The sequence below is a fragment of the Amblyomma mixtum genome, chromosome 1 (genome assembly GCF_055824585.1).
Source record: "Amblyomma mixtum isolate Tamu chromosome 1, ASM5582458v1, whole genome shotgun sequence".
In the NCBI taxonomy this organism is placed as follows: Eukaryota; Metazoa; Arthropoda; class Arachnida; order Ixodida; family Ixodidae; genus Amblyomma; species Amblyomma mixtum.
Genome location: NC_143012.1, coordinates 153,137,942 through 153,164,291, shown reverse-complemented (window position 1 = coordinate 153,164,291; position 26,350 = coordinate 153,137,942). Strand labels below are relative to the sequence as shown.

The window sequence follows — 26,350 nt, the reverse complement described above, 5'->3', positions numbered from 1 at the left end:
CAGTACCATTGTCGTTCAAGCATCTCTTTAAGGCACTCCTAACGCATATTTAAACAGCACATCTCTGGCAACAGTATATACAAGTGCCGGCGAACTACTTAAACAACTGAACAAATTACGTGGTTCTGCACTGGCTATGTTTCGTCTGCTAGCTGGCGGCGCTGCCGTAGTGTGGCGCTGATTTCGTAAAAAATATCCTATACTTCGTAAGCTAATCGAAATTGAATGTCGAAAGTGGACGTCATTGCTTCTGAATCTGAAAACCTTTGGGCATAGTCGAAACAAAGCTGAAGAATGCAACAACATTTTGCTTGCTTCTAGTTTGGCTTGAATTTGTGGGTTTTAACGTAAAAAACGAATCAGAGAATGAGGGACGCCGCAGTGGAGGACTCCGGATAATTTCGAAGACCTGGGGCTCTTTAACGTGCACTCACGTCACACAGTACACGGGTCTCTAGCATTTCGTCTCAATCTAAGTGCGACAGTCGGAACACGATGTATACACACCGAAAGTGACCTACACGACCTCTTGGTCGAGGGACCGCAAGATCGGCATTCTTCGCGGGCTTACCTCGTTCCGGAGCCGCCTGGCCCCCTGTCGGATGCACAGCGCGGCATCTGCCTCGCTGAGGGACCCAATGCGCTGGACAGCCGTGGAGAGGCGCGGATGCCACGAGACCACCTCGAAGGCCACCGCAGCGCGCTTCATAGAAGAGCCGAGGACGAAAGCAGCCGCGCACTCGAAGAGTGCGTAGTTGCGCCGAACCTGCGAGGGTACAAAGGCGAAGGCACTCATTCCCACAAGCACGATTTGACGGACACTCGGTGCAGGCAAATTGCCGGCTATGCCAGAAAGCGGAGGATGGTCACTTGATCAGGGATGCAAAGCGGTGCGAACAGCGTCCCCACGGCGTAGCACTGCTTAGCCGTCAATTCATGTGGCCGCCTGTCGGCGAGCGGGAACGGTAACCGGGAGGAGTATTGCCACACCATATCCGGTAGGCTTACTCGAGCAAACAACGCCCAGAAGCGCGATCACATTTCACTACGTCACTGACGTCGACAGAAAAAATGGCTGCCTTATGTGCGGCCGCGGTATTTTCACGCCGTAGAAAACATGTGACCCCAAGGGTCCATGCAAGCCGCGTGAATGGCTCGTTTTTTCATGGATATTTGCCTCTGAATGCGGAAAGTGCTTGGACTTCCAGGACCAATGCAAGCGGCGCCATTTGATGCTCGATATGCGCCATTGGACGACGCATACTCGCCCTCTCGGGTTTTCAAACTGACGCAAGGCCTACGCAATGGCGATGCCATAGATCGTTCATTTGTAGCCGTTTGTGGTTGCTCAAAGCGTGCCTAATTCCTGCGGCCATCAACACGCACAGCGAGCAGTAGCAGCTGCTCACGGTGAATTTCCTGTGCTCGCAATAGCTGCACAGCACAGTGAGACGTGTCCGTGTAGTGATAGTGATTGCAATCAGAGCAAGTGCTTTTATATCAAGGCAGCGAAATGTGCAGCCGAGAAAACCCGCTACGCCCGCCGTGTTTCCCGAATGCTGAAATGAATTTAGCTTTCCGCGCTAGTCGCATTCCTTGCGATCGTTGCAGTGATCGCGACTGAAGCGAGCACACGACGTTGTTTCTGCTACGTATCCAGCGCCAATTTTGGTCACGGTTCGTGTAACTACTGTGCTTGAAAACTGCCGTGTGTGCGACGCGACGCGATCATGGCTGCCCCGCTGTCATAATTTTTTCATCCACGAAAAAAACAGCACTGCCGTCCTTCTGCGGCTCGAGGCTCCATACAGAACATTTTGTAATGATCGGTGCTCGGGTGTCGACTCGCCGGCGCCAGTGTGTAACGAGTGACAATGACGGTGTGCAGTGCAAATGTCTCTTCCGCAGCATCGTAATTTTTTTTAAAAACCTGCCGGATATGCGGACCTATGTCTACAAAAAGTATTTGCGTGAGGAATTGGTGACTAAAAGCAACTTCCTCTGCTCAATAGTGGGCTGAGCAACAGGAGTAGTTTTCGGTTGAGGTTGTAACCACATGGTACCTCGAGATGAGGAACTCGATGTACAAACAAGTATCGCCTCAATTAAAGCGCGCCTACTTCACAGTTTACAAATCCCTAATAAGTGCGAACTCATCTAACTTTTTAATGAGATTTTGACTTCATTTTATTGGTTTAGTGATTTATTGGAGCTTTAACGTCTGAAAGCGACTCATGTTATGAGGGACGCCGTATTGAAGAGCTCCGGAAATTTCGATCATTTCGGATTCTCCAACGTGCTCTGACATCGCATGGTACACGGGCCTCTAGAATTTTGCCTTCATCCAAATTCAACCGATGCGGCCGGGATCAAACTTACGTCTTCAGGGTCCGCAGCCGAGCGCCATGAACCACTTAGCCAGCGTGGCGGCTGAATTTATTTTATGCCAAAAAACAAAGTATGGCAGCAGCTTATGCTTCTCAAGTGCTCAGGCAAGCACCCTATGTACCTGTACTGTCGTGCCACTTTAATATTGACACCTTTGTTCCTGATAAAAACTGTACGCCGAGCAAGTTGTGCATAACAAATCGTGGTGAAAAACAACACAATAATGTCAAGAAAACCCCTGTGACCCTTTTTTTTATGCAAACTGTGTTAAGTCTATATTACAGAAATGCTTCGAAATATGAAGTTGAAGTGGCATTTTGGTTTCCATTGAAATCAGAAAAATGGAGTGATCTCGACTCGCCTCGTGGGCCATGATAGTCTTTGTGCCGATATTCCTATGGCTATGAAACTGCGTGAATGTAATGTTCCCTCGTTTGTTTTTGATGAAGATTTTGCTGGGGGGCCCTTTGGATCGGGTGATCAACAGTACGAAACTGGATCAAATGCTCGCAATGCTATTGTTTCAGTACTGCTCACCAACACGACCTGTTAGGTGTTGAGAAAGTTGTTCACCAGCGCTTCCTGGGTCAGCTGCATCAGTTCCTTAAATAAGACATTCTCGAAGCCTTGAGAATAAGATGCCATCGATGTGTATGAGCACGTCCATCCGCTACCTTCATTTGCCTGTGGCTGCCTGCTACGACCATGGTTACTTGCCCGCTGAGTGACAGCGATCGTTGACCGACCATCACCTTTATGTCGGAAGTGTGAAACACTTCCCAGATTTCGTTAATCCTCCTTCCATTTTCGGAATGCCTAAATTTAGTTACTCACACAGAGATGCATGTTTGCACCTTCCTCAGCCATCAGCTACGGTTCCTGCTGCCCTTATCCATGTAAATTTGTCGTGTGATCACGACAGCACCATTCGAACACATTCGGAAGCTACCTTAACAAGCCTTATTGATTTTCTTTGAAATGTGCTCAGCACTGTTGCCTGGTCCTGTGGTATAAAAAAAAACCGTTGCCATAATGAAGCAGAGACCACATTTAATTTGAATCCATATCTTTACTGTTTGGATTGCTTGAAAAAGTTGTTGCTCCTGCATTTGCATATTTACCGCTTTCTACCGGCGCCAAGTTCTGTTACTGCCCGACATGCCTGCATGAAAGAGGAGCATTGCCTATTTCGTTTCTTCTGCGGTGAACTCTATAAAAAGCGCTAACTTAGCATTGTGGGCTGCGTAAAGGCATCTATGAGGCTATAGAGGTTATAATGTATGCAAGCAGCTCTTAATTTTATGCGGCTTAATTCTCTTTATACAATTAGTTTAGTTTGGCTTGTTTTATTGGGGTTTAACGTCCCGAAGCGACTCAGACTATGAGGGACGCCGTAGTGAAGGGCTCCGCAAATTTCGATCACCTGGGGTTCTTTAACGTGCACTGACAGCGCACAGCACACGGGCCTCTAGAATTTCGCCTTCATTGAAATTCGGCCACCGTGGCCGGCATCGAATCCGCGTCTTTCGGGTCAGCAGCCGAGTGCCGTAATCACTGAGCCACCGCGGCGGGTCTTTTATACAATGAGCTATATGCGCCAGGATGTGAGACGCCAAGCCCTAACTATGGTTCTGACACTAGAAAGAGAAGTGCTTTGGCAACCAGAAAATGTGTGAGCAGGAGGGGTCGGCGTGTCTGGCAGTTCAAGAGTTAACTCGAAACTCTGTGGAAACAGTATGACAAGCAGTATACTGACAATTCCAGTACGTAACAAAGGCATATCATTTAGGCAGTGCTTGACATGTACTCAAATCCAAAAAGTTTCAAGACTCTTTGCGCTCTTGATATTAATGCGACAAGGATACATGCGATAATGGGCTCTATGCATTTTCACTCTATCCACTGCCTCATCAGATAGTTTCCATGGTGACATGGCGTAAGTGCATTTAAAAAGTTTCGTCCCAAAAAGTGCTGTACATAATTTGAGTCCATATTAAGAGGGCCTACACTAAGAAGGCATAAATTTCTACAGAAAATATATGGTTAATTTTTATAATGCTGCTGATCACACAAGCAATTATTTTCTGTGCTATTTACCTATATGACACAAGAAATAAATTGGCGTTGCGTGTTTTGTTTTTGGATCATGCGCCAAGCACAAGCCATATACGAAAAACGTTTCGCTGAATTTTATAAAAATGTGAAAAAACCATCGGTGGTGGACTGGGCCTAAAGATCTTTTGGCTACCTAGTGATCCTATTGAAAATAAACCTCAGAAATGGCTACTAATAAAAGCTCTAAAGTGGGTTGGATAACCTCAGTAGCTATCATTGGCTGGACAATGGTCTCGAGGCTTCAAATAAACAAATGAAAAGGCCTCAGCCTTGTCTCAGGGATGGGAAAGTGGCTCAGGCTTACCAAAAAACAAAAGCAGCTTGTGAGATTTTAATGTTCCTCAAAATATCCTGTTTCTCTCAAAAAGCAGAGAACGCATGACATGTCAACGATTGCATTGTCTCCTAAAAGCAGGAAGGGGTACCGATCGACCGACTGACGACGAATGCCTGACCGACACGCCAAACAACACTGTCTCTTAAAAAGAGGTGTTGGATGAAAATCAATGTATTCGTGATAAAATTCAATAAAGTATATTTTATTTTTTTTTACAACTTCGCTCAGGAGAATAAGTTGTGGTCTACGTATTTAGAAGTCACCAGCATATTGGGGATTGGTATGTTCATGTCTCAGTAAAGTGTGGCTATTCAAAAGGGTAAAGTTTCTGTTTCAGACGGTCGGTTTCAAAAACAAAGCAGCAGTGTATTGGGTGGATTTCGCAATACCACGTAGCATCGGTGCTCAGCACCCATGCACCCATGAATACCTTCGTAGCGCATGTTGTACTTGTAAACTTCTGCCATCGTTCAAGTGACCATCGGTCCGCCTCAATGTAAAAACTGGAAATTGGTCTTGTACGCAAGGCACCAGTAGCCAACCGTAGCCCCAGGTGGTACACTGCATCGTGCATTTTTAAGGTAGTTTTTTCGGGCTGACTCGTACACTACCGAGGCGTAGCCTATACGTGACAGAACTACGTTATTTAGAAGACTCAGCAGGATATCTCGATTTGTACATCAAGACTGGTGTGACAGAACCTTTAGAAGGTTCAGTTCCTTCATGCATTTCAGTCTTCACTGCTTAATGTGTGTGATAAATGCAAGCTTTTCGGCGACTATGACGCCAATAAATTTACGGTCTTTTGGACAGCAATACTCTGCTCGTTAAGTGTCATGTCGGTTTGGGTCTAATACCACGTTGATTTGTGAATAGTATTATGATTGAATTATGTCTATTAAGTTTAAATCCGCTTTCGTCGCCCATTTTGATACTTTGTTCACTCCCAGCTGAATTTACCGCTCACAGGTGGACAAATCAATGGCTTGTAGTTTATTGGTATATCGGCAGCATAAACGGAGTAGGATACTCTGCTCGGTGGGATACTCTATAATGAATTCATTTTGACTATGGAAAGCGTGCAGCTAAGAACGCTGCCTTGAGGGACAGCATTACGTTGTGAAAACTGCTAAGATTAGGAATACCTACCGGGACCTTGAATGTTCGTTCAGACAGATAACTGAATGGTGGACAGCATATACCCCGAGATCCCAAAGACGAACAGGCCACTGATGATACCATAGCGCGATGTTGTATCATATGCCTTCTCTAGACCAAACAAAACAGATAAACAGTGCTGTACTGCACAAACGCGTCGCTTATGTCAGATTCGAAGGCGGCGACCTGGTCAGTGGTTGACCGATTAGCTCTAAATACAGCTTGGTGCCGGTCAAGCTGACCGTTCAATTCAAGGAAATTGACAAGGTGGCAATTTATCATTTTTTCAAAGAGTTTACATAAAAGCTGGTTAGGGCAGTTGGCCGACAACTGGCAGAAAGTGTGGTTTCTTTGCCTGGCTTTAATGTTAGGGGCAATAATTGCTTCTTTCCAGGCTTTGGGAAAACGTCCATCGGTCAATATCTTGTTAAACAGGCACAGGAGAGCGTCAAGGGTTTCTTCGTGCGGGTGCTAGAGCATTTCTTATGCTATCCTGTAAGGGCCTACTGCGGTTGAGTTGCCACATTTACTTCAGGCAACCTTCAACTGTAGTAAAGTAAAGTAAATGGGCTGTTGTACCCTCCTACGCATCGTCTTTTTTTGCAATAGGTTACTGCTCCTCAGCCAGCTCGTATCTCGAGAAGGAATCATTGTAATGAGCTGAGCTGAAAGTGCATTCGAAGTGTTTGCCTAGTGCATCTGCTTGGTGCTCCAATGTATCGCCAGCAGTACTAAGAAGAGGAATTGGATGTGCAATATGCCCTTTGAGTGCTTTTAGTCTACTATACACTTTATACATCTGTGTAAGAATTTACAGAGGAGAAAACAACTGCCAGCTTTCCCGCTTGAATATACGTTGAGTATGCGTGACATTTGCTTTAGTGCGCTTGAAACTTACTCAGTTGTCAACTGTAGGTAACGGCGGCATTTTGACTATGAATTATTTTGGTTCTGACGAGTTTTCTTGCACTGTGTTCCACCATGGTTTGCGTTTGTTTTGTATTTTACCTGATGTCCGAGGAATGGATTTTTGTTATCAAGGCGGAAAGCTGGGCTAGTTGGTGTGTCGTCATTAACTAAAAGACTAGCGCGTAAAACTAAGACACTTGCACAGAAGGAGACAAGACAAGCGCTAAACATTAACTTGATGTTGATGTTTAGCGCTTGTCCTGTCTACTTACATGTCTGTGTTCTAGTTTTATGCGCTAGTCTTTTGTTTACTAATAAAGGATTTTTGTGCAGTGTGTATAATATCTAGTGTGATCAAGGGTGGATATTCATCTATACCAAGGTCTGTAATCGATCGCAAGGCAATGCTGAGAGTTCCCAGAACAAATTCCAGTCAGCAATCTGTTCTTTAAACTTCCTACGATTGTTTACCCTCGATTTTTATTTTCTCTCTATTTTAAACAAATGTGAAGGTGGTCACTGTCATAGAGGTTATCAATAACAGCCCACTCAGAAGCTGCCAAGAGCGATGGAGAGCAAGTAGCAAGGTCTATCGCTGTGTATATTTCTGTGCTGTATCAAGATATGTTGGTTCTTTTCTATTGAATATGCATGATCCAGACGATAATAGGAATATTTAGATTAGCGCACCTCGCGAATCGATTCTAGTACCTCCACATAATGGGTGGTGTGCGTTAAAATCGCCAACAGGAATGGCTCCGGAAGCTGGTCGATAAATTTTTCAAGTTCGCCAACCGACAGGGAATGATCTGGTGGAATATACAGAGAACATACGGTTATTACTCTGCCGAAAGTTAGGGGTCATATGCCACTGCTTCAGTAGCCAGTGGAAGACATTGAGAGGGAATTGAATTCTGAGCCACAAAAGCAACGCCATTCGATGAGTGGGCACTGCATATCCTGTCCTTCCGGCATAAATATTTTTTTAGAAAGTTTGTATATGTTGGGTATAAATGCGTTTCCTGTAGGCACCGTACGCTTGGTCGATATTGCGCGAGTATTTGATGCATGCCATCCAGGTTCTTAAGTAGCCCTCGGCAGTTCCAGTGGATAATGCTCTCGACAGCCACAGTCCTTAAGTCAGGAAGCGAAGACTAGTCGGAGGTATCCAGGTATCGCCGCCTTTATCAGGCGGCTTGGCTGGCAGAGGTCTTTTTGGTTTAACGCCGTCCAAAAAGCTCTGCCTCTCTTTGGGGTACTCCCTCAGCGTTTCAGACGCTAAGAATCCCGGTGTCAGCTCCTCTGCTTCCAGTGTGGACACGAAAGCCGATGTGAGATTGTCAAATGGTAGAGGCTCGCTCTGATTTGTCTGTGTTTTCCCAGAGGTCTGTGAAAAGGTTTTGGTTTATGGTTAAGAGGGCTTTAACCTCCCAAAGCGATTCAGGCTATGAAGGACGCCGTAGTAAAGGGCTCTGGAAATTTCGACCACCTGGGGTTCTTTAACGTGCACTGACCTCTGGGATATGGAAAGTTGGTGTAGCTGAAGGCTGCTTCGTAAAGGGCCCAGACGGGAGTGCATCAGCGATGCTCTATTGCGTGCCCACCGTGACGAGAGGCAGCGACCCCCCCCCCCCCCCCCCCCCCCCCGGCGCCATGCGTCAGGGCAGGATACTCCGGAGACTAGCGAGAGCTCCTTCCGGGCTTCTGAGAATGTGATGTTTTCTCTTACTTTGCTCTGTATTACTTTTCCTCATTTTGAAATGCCTGACATGTTAGTGAGTACGCGGCGTGGCGCCCTTGACAGCTGGGGCATTCTTCATGAGCGGCACTGGAGTTATCAGTTGGGTGCTCATGAGCACTGCACTTCGCAAAGGTGAGTTTTCAATAGCATGTTTTGGGTCCGTACCCGCACTTTTCGCAGTTGAAGCATCTTCTCGGGTTTGGTACAAAGAGACTGATTTTACAGTGAATGAATTATGCTTTTCCAGCATCTGGTAGTCGGGACCTCAAAAATGTCAGGACGATATAGGGTGTCACATCCTCTTCATAGTTCCGCCTTACGGTGATGCGGTGAAAGGCAATGGCATCTTCAGAAGCCTTGAAGTAGGTCTGAATTTGTTTCGCGTTGGAGATAGCGTTCGAATATAGCACCTTGTACAGTGTTCTGGCTGCGGTGGGGGGTGATGGACACCAGGAGGTGAGCGAACTGTTTTTGCTTGAGTGAGGTGAGTGAGTAACCTTTCTGGGATAGTTCGACAAGGAGGTCACCGAATGAGAGTTTTCTTGCATTATAGTTTTTGCCTATCATTTTATCGAGGGTCCTGACAGTAACACAGACAGACATTTCGGCAACCGGGTCATTATCTACAAGAAAATGGATGATCAGAATACGAGGAAAATGGTGACAGTCAAGTCGGGTTCTGGCAAAGCCTCCATCGATGCGGTTCTTTTTCAGGGAACAGTCAGGTTTTTTGGAAGAAGAATTACTGATGCGTTGAGGGTATACTGACGGTTCATAAAATGTCGCCTGTGTTCGGCCCTCTTATTCACTGGAAGGACCCAGAGCCCCCGACTGGCCGCATCTTGACCATGGCCCCGACCGCTACCGTTCATGGTTTCTACCCTTCACCTTAAAATGGTTCACCACGGTGAGGATTACATATTCGGTGTATGGGCTAAGGGCCCGTGGTGGCGCCAAGCAGCAAACTAGCTTGCCTTGTTATAAGGCCTTACCGGGAAAGGTATATTCACTGCATACTGGTTCAAATACTCAGCCATTAATATGGCTTACAATGAAGCATGGTTTCACCTATTAATCCTTGTACACCCACCCACAACCAAGCGTATTTAGACCAGAACATCTCCTTACCATCACCGTCTACTAATTTACTTGTTTTCAAATCCTCTGTGCGGTATCAGCTGGCCATTCTAACACCACATGACACAAACCTAACTTCGCTAAGATCCTCGGAGAAGTCCAGACTTGAGCCGCTTTTTAAACCGTGTTCCGCCGCGGCTGCAGGTAAACAAGCCACTTTCGCTGCGGACGGAAATGATGTCATGTCACGTGATCGCCGTCCTGGGCGCCTTCTGCTCGTGTGTGCCTACGAGATATGGACAGTACGCGCGCTAGAACGATGCAGTCTTTTGTTGCGTTAGAATTTATGGTACATAAGCCGCTGGGGCTATGATGCATCAAAGATGAAGTCAAATGTGAAACCTTGTGGTGCTTTTGAGACAGTTGTAAATAATGCTTTAGAGCGTGAGCGAACTCACCATCCTGACTTTAATGGGACATTCAGGTGAACTTCATTCAATATTTGTTCAATACAACTTTTGCTTCGCCTCTATCTGTTTATGTAATCGTTTTTCTGGCAGCAAAATACGTTTATCGCCGAGAAAACTAGGTTTACAAATCATTCTGCCAGGTGATTCAAATTCTTGACGTATTAATCAACGCCTTTAATGAAAAGGAACAGTTGCCGCCGTGTTAGACTGCGTGGCGGTGTAGTGTACCCTTCGGGGGACGCGCCTAAAAAGTCGGTGTCGACTCCGAAACTACAGCTGCGATATCGCTGGGCGATGGCGGCAATTGTATCCCGTCTCAGGGTGTTTTCTACCTTATAAAAGCGCCGATTTCGTGAAAGTAGGTTGTTTGTCTTTAGAAGGCGGTACCATCGACACAGGAAAAGTTCAGTGTGTCTTCAGTGTCTCCTTGGGGCCGGCCACCCCTTAGCATATAGGTTCTGCATAGACGCGTGATCCAGGACGGCATTGCATAGGGCCGCCTGAAAACTCGTTAACACTTTAGCAAGTAGGAACCTTATTTAAGTGGGCAAGGAGGGGCGAGGTTTCTAGCACCTCTCCCGTGTGGTCATGTGACCAAAGTAGGTCTGGATGGTGAGGGCAGTGTGAAGGCTGCTTGAACAAACTCCCTCGGCCTTGTCCAGGGGCAGGTACTCGCGATCGAGTTAGGCCTAGCCGTATGCGGAGTTAGCGTGGCCGTTCTATGGTGGGGTAAGGAGGGGGGGGGGGGGGCGATGCAGATATCACACGTAAGCAGCTAACCAGGTGGTGGCATCTGAATTTTCACAGTTCTGAGATCTGCTCTAGTCTCCTACAACTCATCAGCAGCGCATGAGGTTGTTCTCCTGTGACATCACGACTGACGAAGAGTGCACAGCAGTTAACAACGAACGGTTACAGGGGAGATTAAAATAAAAGGCAACAATAAGACGCCTACGCGCTGCGCTGTTCGAATTTCTTTTCATCATGTTTTTACTTGGGTAGTAGTAGTGTAAAGACTTTCCAGTCGTCCATGATACATTCTAGGATGGCTTTAACGTATTTTTCTTGCCACCCAGGTAAAAACGCGATGAAAAAAATCGAGCAGCGAAGCGCGTACCGCCGAGTTCGGATCCCTTTTGATCTCGATTGTGCACCGTGCAAAAGCTTATAAATAAGTACTTCCCATGGAAGGCAATAAAAAAGTGACATTGGTGCGCCTGAAGTGAAGGGACACCTGCCTTAAGCGAACGCACAGAAAATGCACATCGGCGGCTGGCGATTGTTTACTCGGCGCGTTTGCTGCAATGTGAGCAGCCACGGTAAGCAATGTGATGGCCACATCAAGCCGAAGGTGGATTGAAGAAACATTTGATAGACACCTGTACGTCAAACATAAGCTGCCTACCAGAGTCATGGTATTCAGTCCAGGTCCATCACTAGGCCACTGGGTCACATCGATGGAGGTAAGCGTGTAGCTTCTCTTGAGAGCCATGGCCAGCCTTTGCAAAACCAGTTTGTCTCCTTCGTCGGCCAGTGCCAGCTTCAGGCTATGCAGACGGTTACTGTGCGCAACCCAGTCGCAAAGCACTTCCGCGTCTTCCTCGCTCACAGAGAGCCCTGCGAGGACGCGGAAGAACTTGTTTTCGGTCAATTTTTCAAAGAGAAGCAAGGACATTTTTACCACAGTTAGCCTGCCACTCAGTTAAACGCTTATCAGTACTACAATTTAACAGAAAAAAAGGCGTGAACCTGAAAATAAATGCACTAATAAACGAAAATAGAAGACGAAAATGAAACTCAAATTTACGCAGCGCGGATTTTTAAATGGCCTACGATGCACCGTTTTCTAAGGTATTAATGGGCAATTTTGGTCGCATTAATAGGGACAAGAACTGTGACTTCGAGATGCGTTCATGCTCCCTGCCTTGAAGACGGAGCCAGCGTTACAAGAAACTTGAGGGGGCACTTAAGCTCCCCTTGAAGGGTGTTGCACGACAGCGTTTATAGGTTGCTTCAGCTACCTGGGGTCCTCTTTGCTTATAACTTCTCAGGCTGGGAAGTTCTCTATTAACGCGCATAAATCGCGGGAAGTCGCTACTGGCACTGTAGTGCAACTGCTAAGCGATGTACTATCGTGCTCACTATCAGTTTCAACCCGCGAACGTGTCGCCGCAGCGTTTGCGGAAGCATGGTGGGGCCGACAAGAAGCGCGCCTGAAAGCAAAGTGGAAAGGATTCTGCTGTTCAACCAGTCAGGCGCATCCTACGCGTCCTCTCGTTAAGTCTCACAGGCGCCGGTGCGTCTAGCCTTGCACAGCTGTGGTTTTATGGTGGGGCCGACGGCTTTATGCTAAGGCCGGTGGCGAAATTATGCTCTGAAGCAGTGAACTATGAGAGCGAGAAGTCCCAGGAAGAGCAGAAATTCATTTAGCGACATAAAACACCCCTGCACGAACAGTTTTATTTGGCACAACGAAACATACACAAATGAGGCGGAGCGATGACCGTCGTTCGAAGAAAACAAATAAAAATTTGTTTGTTTGTTTGTTTATGGGGTTTAACGTCCCAAAGCGACTGAGGCTATGAGAGACGCCGTAGTGGAGGGCTGCGGAAATTTCGACCACCTGGGGTTCTTTAACGTGCACTGACATCGCACAGTACACGGGCCTCGAATTTCTCCTCCAAAGAAATTCAACCGCCGCGGCCGGGATCGAACCCGCGTCTTTCGGGCCAGCAGCCGAACACCATAGCCACTGAGCCAGCGCGGCGGCAAAACAAATAAAAATGGCTGAGGCTTAACTTGGTTAACCCTGGCTAGATGCGAAGCATATTGATGGCTAAGCTTGGTAATACATGGCTTTCCTTGGTTGAATACTTGGTCATTTTAATACAACCACTAGAAGCCTTCGTCGTGGGGGAAGACAACGGCATGGCTACAGCGGAACGCCGACTAACCCCGAGACGGCGCGTTGGGTGAGCGCCTGGATTGCCACGGAAGCCGCGTCCGCCTGCTCGGTGGTGCGAGCGTTTCACCTACACCGAGTGTGAACGCGCGTTCGAAATGCGCGGGAATGCCGCTCGAGGACATTCCGGCGTCTGTGCGATGGCATCGTTCTCCCTCTCCCAGCGCGTGACGGCGATCTGTCGTGACGTCATTGTGTCACGTGGTGTGACGTCACCATACCACGTGGTCTGCACGGCGTGCAACCGCAGCGACGGCACAAGTTGGAGCCCCGTCTCTCATCTGTCGTGACGTCATTGTGTCACGTGGTGTGACGCCACCATACCACGTGGTCTGCACGGCGTGCGACCGCAGCGACGGCACGAGTTGGAGCCCCGTCTCTCACCTGTCGTGACGTCATTGTGTCACATGGTGTGCACGGCGTGTAACCGTCACGAAGGGTTTGGGTTACCTATTGTAATATGCTTCGCATAAAACGGAACTGAAGATGCCTAATAGCGGGTCACACCCCATGAGCGCTGATAATTTCATTCATCCTCGACAGAAGGGACGCATAGAGGGCTTCAACGTAGCTCGTGTCTGCTCGGAAGGCATTCCAAGCTTCTTGGACGGCGATCCGCAAGTCCTCGTGAGATGCGCCGTGGAGGCTTTAATTGCATAATGTGCTCTCCATTCGACCCCAGACATGTTCAATAATATTCATGTCCGCCCCCTTAGGGATCTATCGAAGTTGGGGTATATCACGTTCCTGTAGAAATGTCTTGACCCGCCTTGCTGTGTGGATGGGAGATAGGTGTTGCTGGCAAAAAAAAAAGTTTCCGTTAGGAAACGGGCCATCCAAGACATAAGGAATCACTCTACAGTCCAAGATCTCACAATACTTCAATACTTTTCGCAGATCAGGGAGCCTTCAATTCGGACCAATAGACCCAGTCCTTCCCCCGACATGGCTCCCCATACGTTTACAGCCGTCCTGCCGCTTGCAGCCACATCCTGAATATATTCTTGATCATAGCGAGCGCGTTCAGGCCGCCAAACACGCCGTGTCTGGTCCTAGATGGTGGTGAAGGTCGACTCATCTGAAAAGACGACTGTTTCCCACTGGTCAACACTCCAGCCACTGTGCACATTGGCGAACTGGAGGCGGGCCGCTTTGTCCTGCTGCATCAATCGTGGCTTCTGCACGGCCACTCGGCTCTTTCGACCACCTTCAGCCAGCCGTATCTTCACTGCTGAAATGGAAGCTGAAACCCTCGCGGCATCGGAGAAATCTTGCGCGGTGCCAAACGGGATAGCGAAGGTGGCCGCAATCAAAACTTTATCTTCTGTCGCTGTAGTTTCCTGCGGGCCTCGGTTATGTGGATTACTGAAATGCGGCACCCCTTTCGATATGCCTGCACGATACGGTTGACTGTGTGCGCTGACCGCACCATCATCTATGGAATTCTGCACGGAGTGTAGGACCTCAGGGAAAGTTCCGAGATCCGTATACGTTCGCTTTCCGGAACTCCGGCCATATTTGCAACAGCAATATGCACCGCTCCTCCAACACAGGCTCACACCGTCAAAACCGCTCCAGTAATACTGTGGTTGAAGCGCGATTTTGGGCCATGGTTTTTTCGGGGATGACAGGTGAAAGGAAAAGGAATGAAACAAAATCAACTGTGGCATGCGGCTACATTCGTCACGCAAGCGCTGGCGATGCAATAACGCCATGCTACTGCCAAGGCCAGACGGCACAGAGGAGAAGACTGAGGTGTGGAACAGCAAAATTATTTCCTTTTCGTTTTCATGCGCGTCGCTTGTCGACTCCATCGTGCTTCTGGGGAGCGCTCCGGCCACGCTGCTTGAGGTTGCAAGTCATATTGAGCGCGATAGTACCGCTGCCCATTCAGGTCACTTTCAGAAAGGCCACCAGTGGGGCTTGTCAGACCCAGGTTGCTCTGCCCAAGCGACCTCTCAAGACCAGTCATTGTCATTTCTTACGGTGAGCAGGTGGAACGACCAGGATTTTTCGCTCACATCTCCGACGACGTCGACAGGGACAGTGCTTGATTTTCTGCAGAACGGAAGACTAATCGCTGTCGCGTTATTACACTCATGCTCTAACAATGGCCAAGAGATACGTGGGTATGGTCGAGTCCAGTAAGCAATAGTTATGCGAATGAAGCACGAAACACGGATATTTAAAGTGGACGACACTAAGCGTTCAGTTCAGCGGCGCTAATGAATTAGTGCTGGTCTCTCAATCGTGGCCGTGACTAGCGTCATATCGTGGTCGCTGATGGCGGAGTCTCTTGCTTCGGATGTGTCTCGTGACTACTTTTGTCCATTTTTCTCCCGTTGCATGCGCCTTTCGTGAGTTAGTGAATGACTCAGTGAGTGAGCGACTGAGTGAGTGAGTGAGCGACTGAGTGAGTGAGTGAGCGACTGAGTGAGTGAGCGACTGAGTGAGGGCATGAGTGGCTGAGTGGGGGAATGAACAACTGAGTGAGGGAATGAGCGACTGAGTGAGAGAATGAGCGGCTGAGTGAGGGAATGAGCGGCTGAGTGAGGGAATGAGCGGCTGAGATAGGGAATGAGCGGCTGAGTGAGGGAATGAGCGGGTGAGTGAGGGAATGAGCGGGTGAGTGAGGGAATGTTTTGTTTATTCGGTTTTAAGGTCCTAAAGAAAATAAGGCTATGAGGGACGCCGTAGTGAAGGGCTCCGGAAATTTCGACCACCTGGGGTTCTTTAACGTGCACTGACATCGCACATTGATGCAGCGATGGCGTAGAGGTAGAGCATCCGCCTCGCGTTCAAGAGGACCGGGGTTCGAATCCCGGTGCCACGCAATTCTCCACTGGATTAAAAAAACTCCGCGTGTCGATGGAATTGCATAACCAGCTTGGAGTGCGGCCTGATTTCGGTGACCAGAACCGACAACGCACTTCCTCACCAGAACAGGATTTGGAAAACCCTGGTGTAGTACTTGGCCACAACCTTCTATGAAGAAACCAATTAATCCTCGGCCCTCAGTCCCCAGCGGCTGCGGAGCAACTGACCAAGGCGGCGGTCAGATCTGTGACGCAGCGGAGGGTGCTAAGAATCTCTGGCTCCGGACAGGCCGCCATTGGAAACTGAACCTGGCCACGTTTAACGCAAGAACCTCATCAAATGAGGCTAGCTTAGCAGTGCTATTGGAGGAATTAGCCGGCATTAAATGGGATGTCATAGGGCTTAGTGAGGTTAGGAGGACAGATGAGGCGTATACAGTACTAAAGGGCGGGCATGCACTGTGCTATCGTGGATTAGCAGATAGGCGAGAACTAGGTGTGGGATTCCTCATTAATCAGGATATAGCTGGCAACATCGAGGAGTTTTACTGTATTAACGAGAGAGTGGCAGCTATCGTAATTAGGCTTAATAAGAGGTACAAGCTCAAGGTGGTGCAGGCCTACGCACCTACATCAAGCCATGATGACCAGATAGTTGAAAGCTTCTCGGAGGGTGTGGAATTGGTAATGACCAAAGTAAAATCACAGTACACTGTACTGATGGGCGACTTTAATGCAAAAGTAGGTGAAAAGCAGGCTGTAGACAAGGCGGTAGGGGACTATGGCATAGGTTCTAGGAACAGTAGGGGAGAGTTATTAGTAGAGTTCGCGGATAGAAATAATTTACGAATTATGAATACCTTCTTCCGCAAACGAGCAAACAGGAAGTGGACGTGGAAGAGCCCCAATGGTGAGACTAAAAATGAAATAGACTTCATACTGTGTGCACACCCTGGCATCGTAGGGGATGTGGAGGTCCTCGGTAAGGTCCGTTGTAGCGACCACAGAATGGTAACGTCCCGTGTTAGCTTAGATTTGATGAGGGAACGGAGAAACTGGTGAAGCGAAAGGCTATTAATGAGTTAGCATTAAGAGTGAAGATAGAGGAATTCAGAATGTCGCTGCAGAACAGATTTTCCGCTTTAACGGAAGAAGACGACCGTAGTGTTGAAAAAATGAATCTTATAGCTATCGTTACAGAGTGCGCCGCAGAAGTAGGTGGTAGGATGGTTCGACAGGATACCAGCAAGCTATCTCAGGAGACTAAAGATCTGATTAAGAAACGCCAAAGCATGAGGACGTCTAACTCCACAGACAGGATAGAACGAGCAGAGCTATCGAAGTTAATAAATAAGCGCAAGGTAGGCGACATCAGGAAGTTTAACATGGAGAAAACTGAGCACGCTCTAAAGAACGGAAGTAACTTAAAAGCAGTGAATAGAAAACTAGGTATAGGTAAAAACAAGATGTATGCGCTAAAAGACAAACAGGGCAATGTCATCAGCAGTATGGATAAGATAGTTGAATGAGCCGAAGAGGTCTACACAAATCTATACAGAAGCGAATGTAATCATCAAGCTACTGAGGGAGGCAGTCGAGCACATCAATGGTACATCCTGCCAGTAAAGAAGGAGGAAGTAAAGAAAGCCTTAGGAGCAATGCAAAGAGGGAAAGCAGCTGGTGAGGATCACGCGACAGCAGATTTGCTGAAGGACGGAGGAGAGATTGTGCTACAAAAACTAGCCACCCTGTATACGCAATGCCTTGTGACCTCGAGAGTACCAGAAGCTTGGAAGAACGCCAACATTATCTTAATTCATAAGAAAGGAGACGTCAAGGACTTGAAGGATTACAGACCAATCAGCTTATTGTCCGTTGCCTACAAGGTATTTACTAAGGTAATCGCTAATAGAGTCAGGACAACCTTGGACTTTAGTCAACCAAATGATCAGGCAGGCTTTTGTAAAGGATACTCGACAATAGGTCACATTCACACTATGAATCAGGTGATAGAGAAATGCGCAGAATATAACCAACCCCTATATATAGCCTTCATTGATTACGAGAAAGCATTTGATTCAGTGGAAACCTCAGCGTTCATGCAGGCATTGCGGAATCAGGGTGTAGAAGAGTGTTATGTGAAAATATTGGAAGATATTTATAACGATTGCACAGCTACTATAGTTCTCCATAAAGTCAGCAATAAAATTCCAATACGGAAAGGTGTCAGGCAGGGAAACACGATTTCGCCAATGCTCTTCACTGCCTGCTTACAGGAGGTATTCCCGGGACTGGAATGGGAACAGTTGGGGATAAGAGTTAATGGAGAATACCTTAGTAATTTGCGATTCGCTGATGACATTGCCTGGCTAAGCCACTCAGGACAAGAACTCCAAAGCATGATCAATCAGTTAGACAGGCGGAGCAGAACGGTGGGGCTAAGAATTAACATGCAGAAAACCAAAATAATGTTCAACAGCCTAGCAAGGGAACAGCAGTTCGCAGTTGTTAGCGAGGTGCTGGAAGTAGTAAGAGAATATATCTGCTTAGGGCAGGTAGTGACCGCTGATCCGGATCATGAGATGGAAATAACTAGAAGAATAAGAATGGGGTGGGGCACGTACGGCATGTTCTGTCAGATCATGAATGGCAGTTTACCAATATCCCTCAAGAGAAAGAATACAACAGGTGTATCTTACCGGTACTCACCTATGGGGCAGAAATGTGGAGGCTAACAAAGAGGGTTCAGCTTAAGTTAAGGACAACGGAGCGAGCTATTGAAAGAAAAATGATAGGCGTAACGTTAAGAGATCGGAAGCGGGCGGAGTGGGTGAGGGAACAAACGCGGGTTAATGACATCCTAGCCGAAATCAAGAGGAAGAAGTGGGCTTAGGCAGTGCATGTAATACGAAGGCAAGATAACTGGTGTTGCTTAAGAGTAAAGGTGTGGATTCCAAGAGAAGGAAAACGCAGCAGGGGGTGGCAGAAAGTTAGGTGGGCGGATGAGACTAGGAAGTGTGCGGGGATATGGTGGCCGCAACTGGCAAAGGACAGGGTTAATTGGAGAGAGATGGGAGAGGGTTCGCCCTCCAGTGGGAGTATCAAGCTGATGATGATGATGAGTGAATAAATATAGTCACTGAATGCATCTGTGAGTGGCTGAATGCATCAGAGAGTGGCTGAATGCATCAGAGAGTGGCTGAATGCATCAGTGAGTGGCTGAATGCATCAGTGAGTGGCTGAATGCATCAGTGAGTGGCTGAATGCATCAGTGAGTGGCTGAATGCATCAGTGAGTGGCGGAATGCATCAGTGAGTGGCTGAATGCATCAGTGAGTGACGGAATGAATCAGTGAGTGACGGAAAGAATCAGTGAGTGACTGAGTGAGGGAACGAGTGAGAGACTGACTGACCGAATGAGTGAAAGTTTGACTGAATGACAGAGTGAGTGAAATAATGAGTGAAAGTGTCAGTGACTGACTGAGTGACAGAAAGAGTGAGTGATTGAAACAGTGGGTGAGTGACTGCATGGGTCAGTGAAAGAATGAGTGAGTGACTCCGTGAGTGTGTGAAAGAGTGAGTAAGTGATTGAGAGCCTGAGTGAGTGAGAGACTGACTGAGAGACTGACAGAGTGAGTAAGAGAAAGACAGAGTGAGTCAGAGACTGACTCACTGACGAAGACAGACTGACTGACTGAAAGTGTGAGAGACTGACCCCAATGACAATGTGAGATACTCATTGACTGACACAGTGTAGGAGACTGACTGACTGATTGTGTGAGACTAACTAACAGTGTGATATACTGACTGACTGAGAAAGAGAGAGACTGACTAACTGACCCTGTTTGAGAGACTGACTGACAGAGAGAGAGACTGAGTGAGTTAGTGGCACACACACTGACTGACCGAGTGTCTAACTGGGTGACTGATCGAGTGAGTCACTGACTGAGGCAGTGATCAACTGAGTGACTCACTCAATGGCTTAGTGGTTCAGTGAAGGACTGAAGGAACGAATGGCTGAGTGAATCAATGACTCACTGAATGACTGACTGACACGCTGCCTGAGTGAATAAGGGAGAGTGAAAAACAAACACTGTTGCTATCTCGCGATGTCGGTTGCCCTCGTTTCTACGCCGAAAGGCTTGTTCTGCCCACTCTGCTCTGTCGACGAGCCGGAGCCGGTATTCGAGCTTCATGCCAGACACAGCTGCCTCTTCCTGCTAAAGAGTTGATTTGCGATTAATCGGGGCAGCTCACGTTTTAAAGAATGACCATGCTGTGTGGTATAACGAGGAGCCGCCCGCAATGGGTTCTATTACTGTATACAGTTGCGTTGATTTCGTTTAGAAGGCTGTGGCAGGGATCGGCATTAGTCTGCAACTGTCTCCACGTTACCGATTATTACTCCACTAAACCACCAATCAAGAAGTTACCGATGATTTCTCGTTAACTTCTTGCTGGTTGGTTTAGTGGTGTAGTTCTTCTTAGACTCTCTGTTAGCATATAAGCGATAAGCACATGTTTACTGAATACGAAATCAAAACAAGATTTAAATAAGTTATGCTTAAAGATGGAAGGGTGGTGGAACCATGACAAAACTAGGTGTTTATTTTCAGCGCAGTCACACATGAACCCACACATGGTCAACATGCCAGACAAATTGCGGCAAGCTTGACTAACATGCCAACAATTGATGGTGGCATTGGAGATCGAAAAATACGCGCTTGTTATTTTTATGCTTTGGAAGAGCAGATTGATCGGAAGTGATCAGGCATCTCTACCAGCACCCTCAATATAGTCTAGGTGAACCAGCACACATCAACTGCTGTCGGAGGAGGCATAATTTGCGACTTTTCAGGCAGCTCGCAGCTAGCTGTTATTTTAAGCCGTTATCTGTGCGGGCGGCCCTTGCAAGAGGCTCCAGTAAGCATAATGAAGGGCAGCGTACAGGATGAAACTGACGCTCACAACACGCAGTATCAAAGAAGTGCTAGAGGCTGCGCTAGTTGGAACACGATCATATGTAAGACGTGCACTCTTTAGGTTGACAATGACAGTAAAAAACGATTACACGACGGTTTAAAGGCAACCTACCAACTGAGACTTCATTTCATAGCAGTAAAAACACACAGTTCACGTCCGTGTCGTCTTCCCTTTTCCCATCTATGTGTCAAGCTTACATTATGTGCTCTTGTTTCGTCTTTTTCCACTGCATCGAATTCAGTGTAGATTGCACTTAACTGGTCGTGTTGTCTTTAAGTCTGTCTTTATCAATCTAAGCAGCGCACGTCTTGCATATAACTGAGCTTAACCTCAACTTTGCGCACTGGCCGCTAACACCCCCCCCCCCCCCCCCCCTTACTTACAGTTCAAACTGAGATCCTCAATGCTGCTGTTCAGAGCGATACCCTCAATGACCATGTGCGTGCCAAAAGTCGATGCTGGGAAGCGCACGTCGAGTCTCCTCAGACTCCGTGTCAGGGGCAGGTAGGCTCTCAATACCGGTACGATCGCTGGATCCAGGTCTCCTTCCCGGAACACCACCTCGAGAGATGACAGATGATCTCCACAGTGGCAGCCGAAACGGCACGGTGAGCGCGGTGGCATGTACACCAGGTTGAACGATTCGCCAGGGTGGTCTACCAGATAATCGCGGCACTTGAAAAGCACCATCGACGACCAGAGTTTGCTGCGAGCGCTCAACCTGGAACCACATGACAGCTTTCAGGTCGTTGCAAATATGTAGAAAGGACACTGATTAACTGTCAAGCGTAAACGAATACTAGGTCTAAACATATGCGAGCAGTGCCTATTTGCTTAACATCCACACGTATTATTACCGTCAAATGAAACGTGAATAAAACAATTCCAATGGTAGCAACAAAATTGAGAGGACATTTACGCTGCACCTCCAGGGTATGACGCTAAGCGCTAGTGGGACCTTCAGCATCCTGGAGCCCTCATGCGTATTACTTCGTGGACACGGTTACCGTTGTTTCTTTCTACTGTTAAGGTTAGGTTAAGCATTATCAATCAGAGAGTATTAAAGATCCCTCCAGCGCGAGTACTCCTTCTCTGTCGCCTAGATTCCGCCTACTTGCCCATGCATGCATAATTGGCCATTCTCTACTTTATATTCATAGATTAACGCATCTGTCATACCACTTCTGGAGCAGTGCTGCAGCAGTATATAAATATTCTACTGCCACAGCACATGGCTAATTCCAACACAGCCATCGGTGGTGCTTGTGGAACCGAGGTTGCTCTTCCCGCCCAAACTATTACGACCATTCAGTAAACTCTCACCTAACACCGTGGGAAGTTTGCTCAGAAGCCGGTGGGCAGGTTGCGTCCCGTCACTATGGGCAGGTTGTGATGACGTCACAAGGTCATCTGACTAAGGCGGCAGGTGGCTGACTTTGCTTCTGTGAGGATTTGTCGCTCATGCCGCCGACGACTACGTCAGGTTTTTGGTGAACGGCACCCTTATCTAAAGGATCTTAGCGCAAGGATCTTACTTGAACGAAACTGAACACAACCGGAACTTGCTAGATGCCGCGAAGACGACTCCGTAGAAATGTTAATGGACTTCGCGTGTGTTTTTTCTGAACGAGGTATTCAGTGTTCTTGTTTGTCGTCCGGAACAATGTTCATATTACATTTCAAGCTGCTATGCAAACAAGCGGTGAGCTATTCATTTGACTATCCGCCTCGCATGCTGAGGCCGCAAGGTTCACTCCCTAGTGTCGTTGGGCACCACCGGTGATGCTATGGGTACAAGCTTTCCCCTGGCCTTGTGCTACGCTTGTCTAGGGTAAAATTCATGGGGCTTCAACGTCGATATAGAATGCATAATGCAGAAAAGCACTTATGACCAACCCAGGAATTCATCTACGGAACGATAGCTCCTGCACAAAATGCTTGCGAAAGTGCTTTGCAGTTATTCGGAAGAACTCAGAGGTGTTGTGAGCTGTTTACGGTGGATAATGTGTGGCTTGATCGACCAGTTGGCTCATGAATACGAAAAAAAAACAAGCAGAAAAAGACCCTTTCACAAGAAGAAAATCTATCACGTCCATCGTAATCCTGTGCACTCCTTGCTAAGGCGTCCTTTCTTTATTAGTTTTACCGTAACGGCGGATAAATGTTCTAAGAAAATGTCACAGGATGGTTACGAGTGTGTAACACGAATGTTTGAGCGTTTCCTGTGGTGTTGTAGTAGAGAATTTTCCGCAGACGTGGTCGGTTTTTTTTTTTTTTGTTGCAAAGGCAGACAGCCGGAGCTGAATCCGGACTTGGCTCAGGACTGCAGCGGTTTTGGGTAGGGTTCGAACCGACCACCTCCCGCAGCCTATGACGCACGCCCAAGCCACTAGGCCTCTGTCGCTTCCAGCATAACACTATTCCCTCTCTCCTTTCTGCTAAGATGGTGAATAGGATTTCCCTCTATTCACATCGCCGCCCATCGCCTGGCACCCTCTCTCCCGCTTTCTTTCTAAGAGGGGAATATAGTCTCTCCATTTAGCCACCTGCCAAGCGAGGCAGGTTGCAGGTGTCAGGTAAAGCTGTGGACACCGAAGGCGACGGCACGCAACTGGGACACGGGTTGATACGAGCTAACGCTACGCAATCCCTAATAAGCATCACAACTGCTTCACTTTGTGGCAGGGTTTCACGAAGTTTGGCTGAAGTATAAGCCCGGCCTACTACAATGAGATCGGTCTAATAATAACCCAAGAAGCTATTGAATACGCAAACGGTACCGTCCAAAGAAAGTGGACAGGTTGCAGATTATGCGCGTGCTTTTTTACATATGTACTTCTAAGATTTCTTTTTAAGAGACTTAAGAAAGCCGCATGTAGAGGGCGAACCAAACGCACTGGTCACTCACATTCCAACGGTCAGCTTGTCCATGAAGCCTACGCGCACCAGCGCCCCACACACAGCAATATATTGCGTGACCTCAAGGCGCGGAATGTGCAGCTCCTCGAGCATGGCGCAATTGAGAGCTGCGAGAAGGAGGAGACGCATCTCGCTGCTGGAGAAGGCAAACTTGACGGCGAGGCGCCGCAACGACTTCGTCCTTGCGAGACCGTACGCCAAGTGCTGTACGTGCCAGCTCATCCGTTCCGCGTCCACCTGCGAGTCAATAAAAAACACATTCTGCTACCTGGTTACTGAAATCCTATCCCTAAGGAAGTGTTTTAATTAAAAAACTGTGCTTCGCATCAAAGACTTTTGTGCAGAAGTTATGCACGGTTCCACACAATGCTTGTGACACTGATAATGAAAGACTTTAATGTCGCACTTTCAGAATGCTTGGGCGTTTCAGCGGTTCAGGGCCACAACTGTGCTTATACCGCACGGGGCGGATTTAGGGCTGCTTGACGGCGAAACTCATCAATGGCCCGTCAACACAACGTTTCGGTCCAAGAGCCTTTTCCCAAGCATTTCATCCCAGAAGAGCGGAGCACCTGAGCGGGGAAATCGTGTACCCGTTAAAAAACCTAAGGGTAGCCTGCGGCACCGGGGATCGAACGCAGCACCTCCTGAATGCGAGGCGGATGCTACACTTTCCCACTAGCCAACCATGGCAGGTCGCAGCTGGCTCTTCCATGTAGCAACCTTGCCAGTTGGCTCTTGGCACCTGCCAAGGAGCAACTTGGCAACTTGCAGGGCTCAAAGTGTGATATCACTGGTTGGTGTGGGGACATCGGCTCCTTGCTGTCGCCTAACCGGGGCGCGCTACTCGGCCGTCCAATTGTTCGAAGCATTCCCCGTACAACGTCCTACTACTGCAGTAAGTGAAACGTTTTCGCTACGTCTCCTCGGGCGGTACCATGACGCGGCAGTTCTTTTCGGAACCGATGCCCCACTCAAGAAGTAAGATGAGATTAAGTTTGATCAACAACTTGGGAGAACGGCTGTCCTGCATGATCGAAAGCATACAAATCGGAACGACTGAAATCAACAGAATAAGCATACGCTTCTCGGATTTCACATAGCTCGGAAAAAAATTGAACACCTAGGCTCCACCTTAAGGGTGTGACGCGATAGCTATAATCGGTCTTCTCAGCGGCCTGGGGTCCACTAACCCCACCATAAAGAGGACCCTATACGCCAGCGCTCGCCAGTGCGGCGGGCAGCTACACGTCTTCTCCGACACTTACACGGACTCGACGACCACCACCAGCGACAGCTTAAGGGAAGTAATCCATGAAATTGTCTGCCAGGAACTGCGACTACTGCTGCCATCTTTCACGCAGCCTCAAGCACCGACTCTCAGGAATGTCGTCATCATCATCATCAGCCTGAATATGCTCCCTGCTACGCTTGCCTTCACTTGGAATCCGCTCCGTCACCATTAAGGACCAGTGGTTATCTTCCTTTCGTATTACATATGCCCTGCACAAGCCCATCTCTTCTTCTCGATTTCGACTAGAATAACATTAACCCGCATTTGTTCCCTCACCCATTCTGCGCGCTTCCGGTCTTAACCTTACGCCTATTATTTTTATTTATTTATTTATTAGCCCTGTCTTTGCGGTGAGCAAGATGATACTCTCGGTGCATGTTTTTAGGGAGAGAGGTAATGATAAGGCTACTGTGGATATGGGACGGAAGCTGTGCCTTGTCGGCGACTGTCGTTTCGAAGCTTATTCCAAGCTTGTCGAGTATGTGACGTCCCGTGAAGCTGTGGGTGAGACGCTCGTACTGAGAAGTGAGATGAGCTTCTGAGAGCTCCGTCACAGTGTTATAACACTCTCAAGGTTAGGTTACTTGCAAACATAAATACCCCCGAAAAGCAGAAGATTTGACAGCCGTCGCCGTAGCTCAGAGGTAGAGCACCGGACGCGTAATTCGGAGGTCGTGGGTTCGGATCCCACCAGCGGCATGTGGTTGTTTTTTTCTTCTGCTTTTCTAATCAATTAGCTTTAAGCGATAACATATGCAGTAATATTCTAAATTGATCAACACCACAAAATAAATAAATTAAAAATCCCCTGTGCACCTTGGTTTCTGTGGCTGTTGGCTTCTGTCCTAATAGCAGTAGCCTCAGTTTGCTAGAGCCAACGTTTCGACAAGGGGACTTGTCTTGACGAAACTTGACAAGGGGACTTGACGAAGACAAGTCCCCTTGTCGAAACGTTGGCTCTAGCAAACTGAGGTTTTCCCCTCCCTTGTTCATTTTGTGATCGCCAAGGACCATCTACCGCACCCTCTCTCTACCATGGACTAATAGCAGTAGGTTATACGTGGGTGTCCGGTGGGGGAGATGAAGAACCGTCTTGTATGCCTATTACGACAGTCAACAGGGTCCCGTTCTTGGCAGCGAAGGTAGAGGTAAGAGAGGGTATATGTCAGGCGGCTGATAACA

The 26,350-nt window shown here is 47.9% G+C and overlaps 1 protein-coding gene across 1 annotated transcript in view; it reads right to left on the bottom strand.

Moving 5' to 3' along the window:
* Positions 1-26,350, bottom strand: part of LOC149368010 (uncharacterized) — a 70,171-nt gene that overhangs the window by 14,738 nt on the left and 29,083 nt on the right. Inside the window, exons 5-8 of the mRNA XM_089569725.1 lie at positions 23,864-24,111; positions 21,339-21,676; positions 11,601-11,812; positions 572-766 (exon numbers count right to left, since the gene is read on the bottom strand). Coding sequence (XP_089425851.1) covers positions 572-766; positions 11,601-11,812; positions 21,339-21,676; positions 23,864-24,111 — 993 coding nt within the window. The remainder of the gene's footprint in view (positions 1-571; positions 767-11,600; positions 11,813-21,338; positions 21,677-23,863; positions 24,112-26,350) is intronic.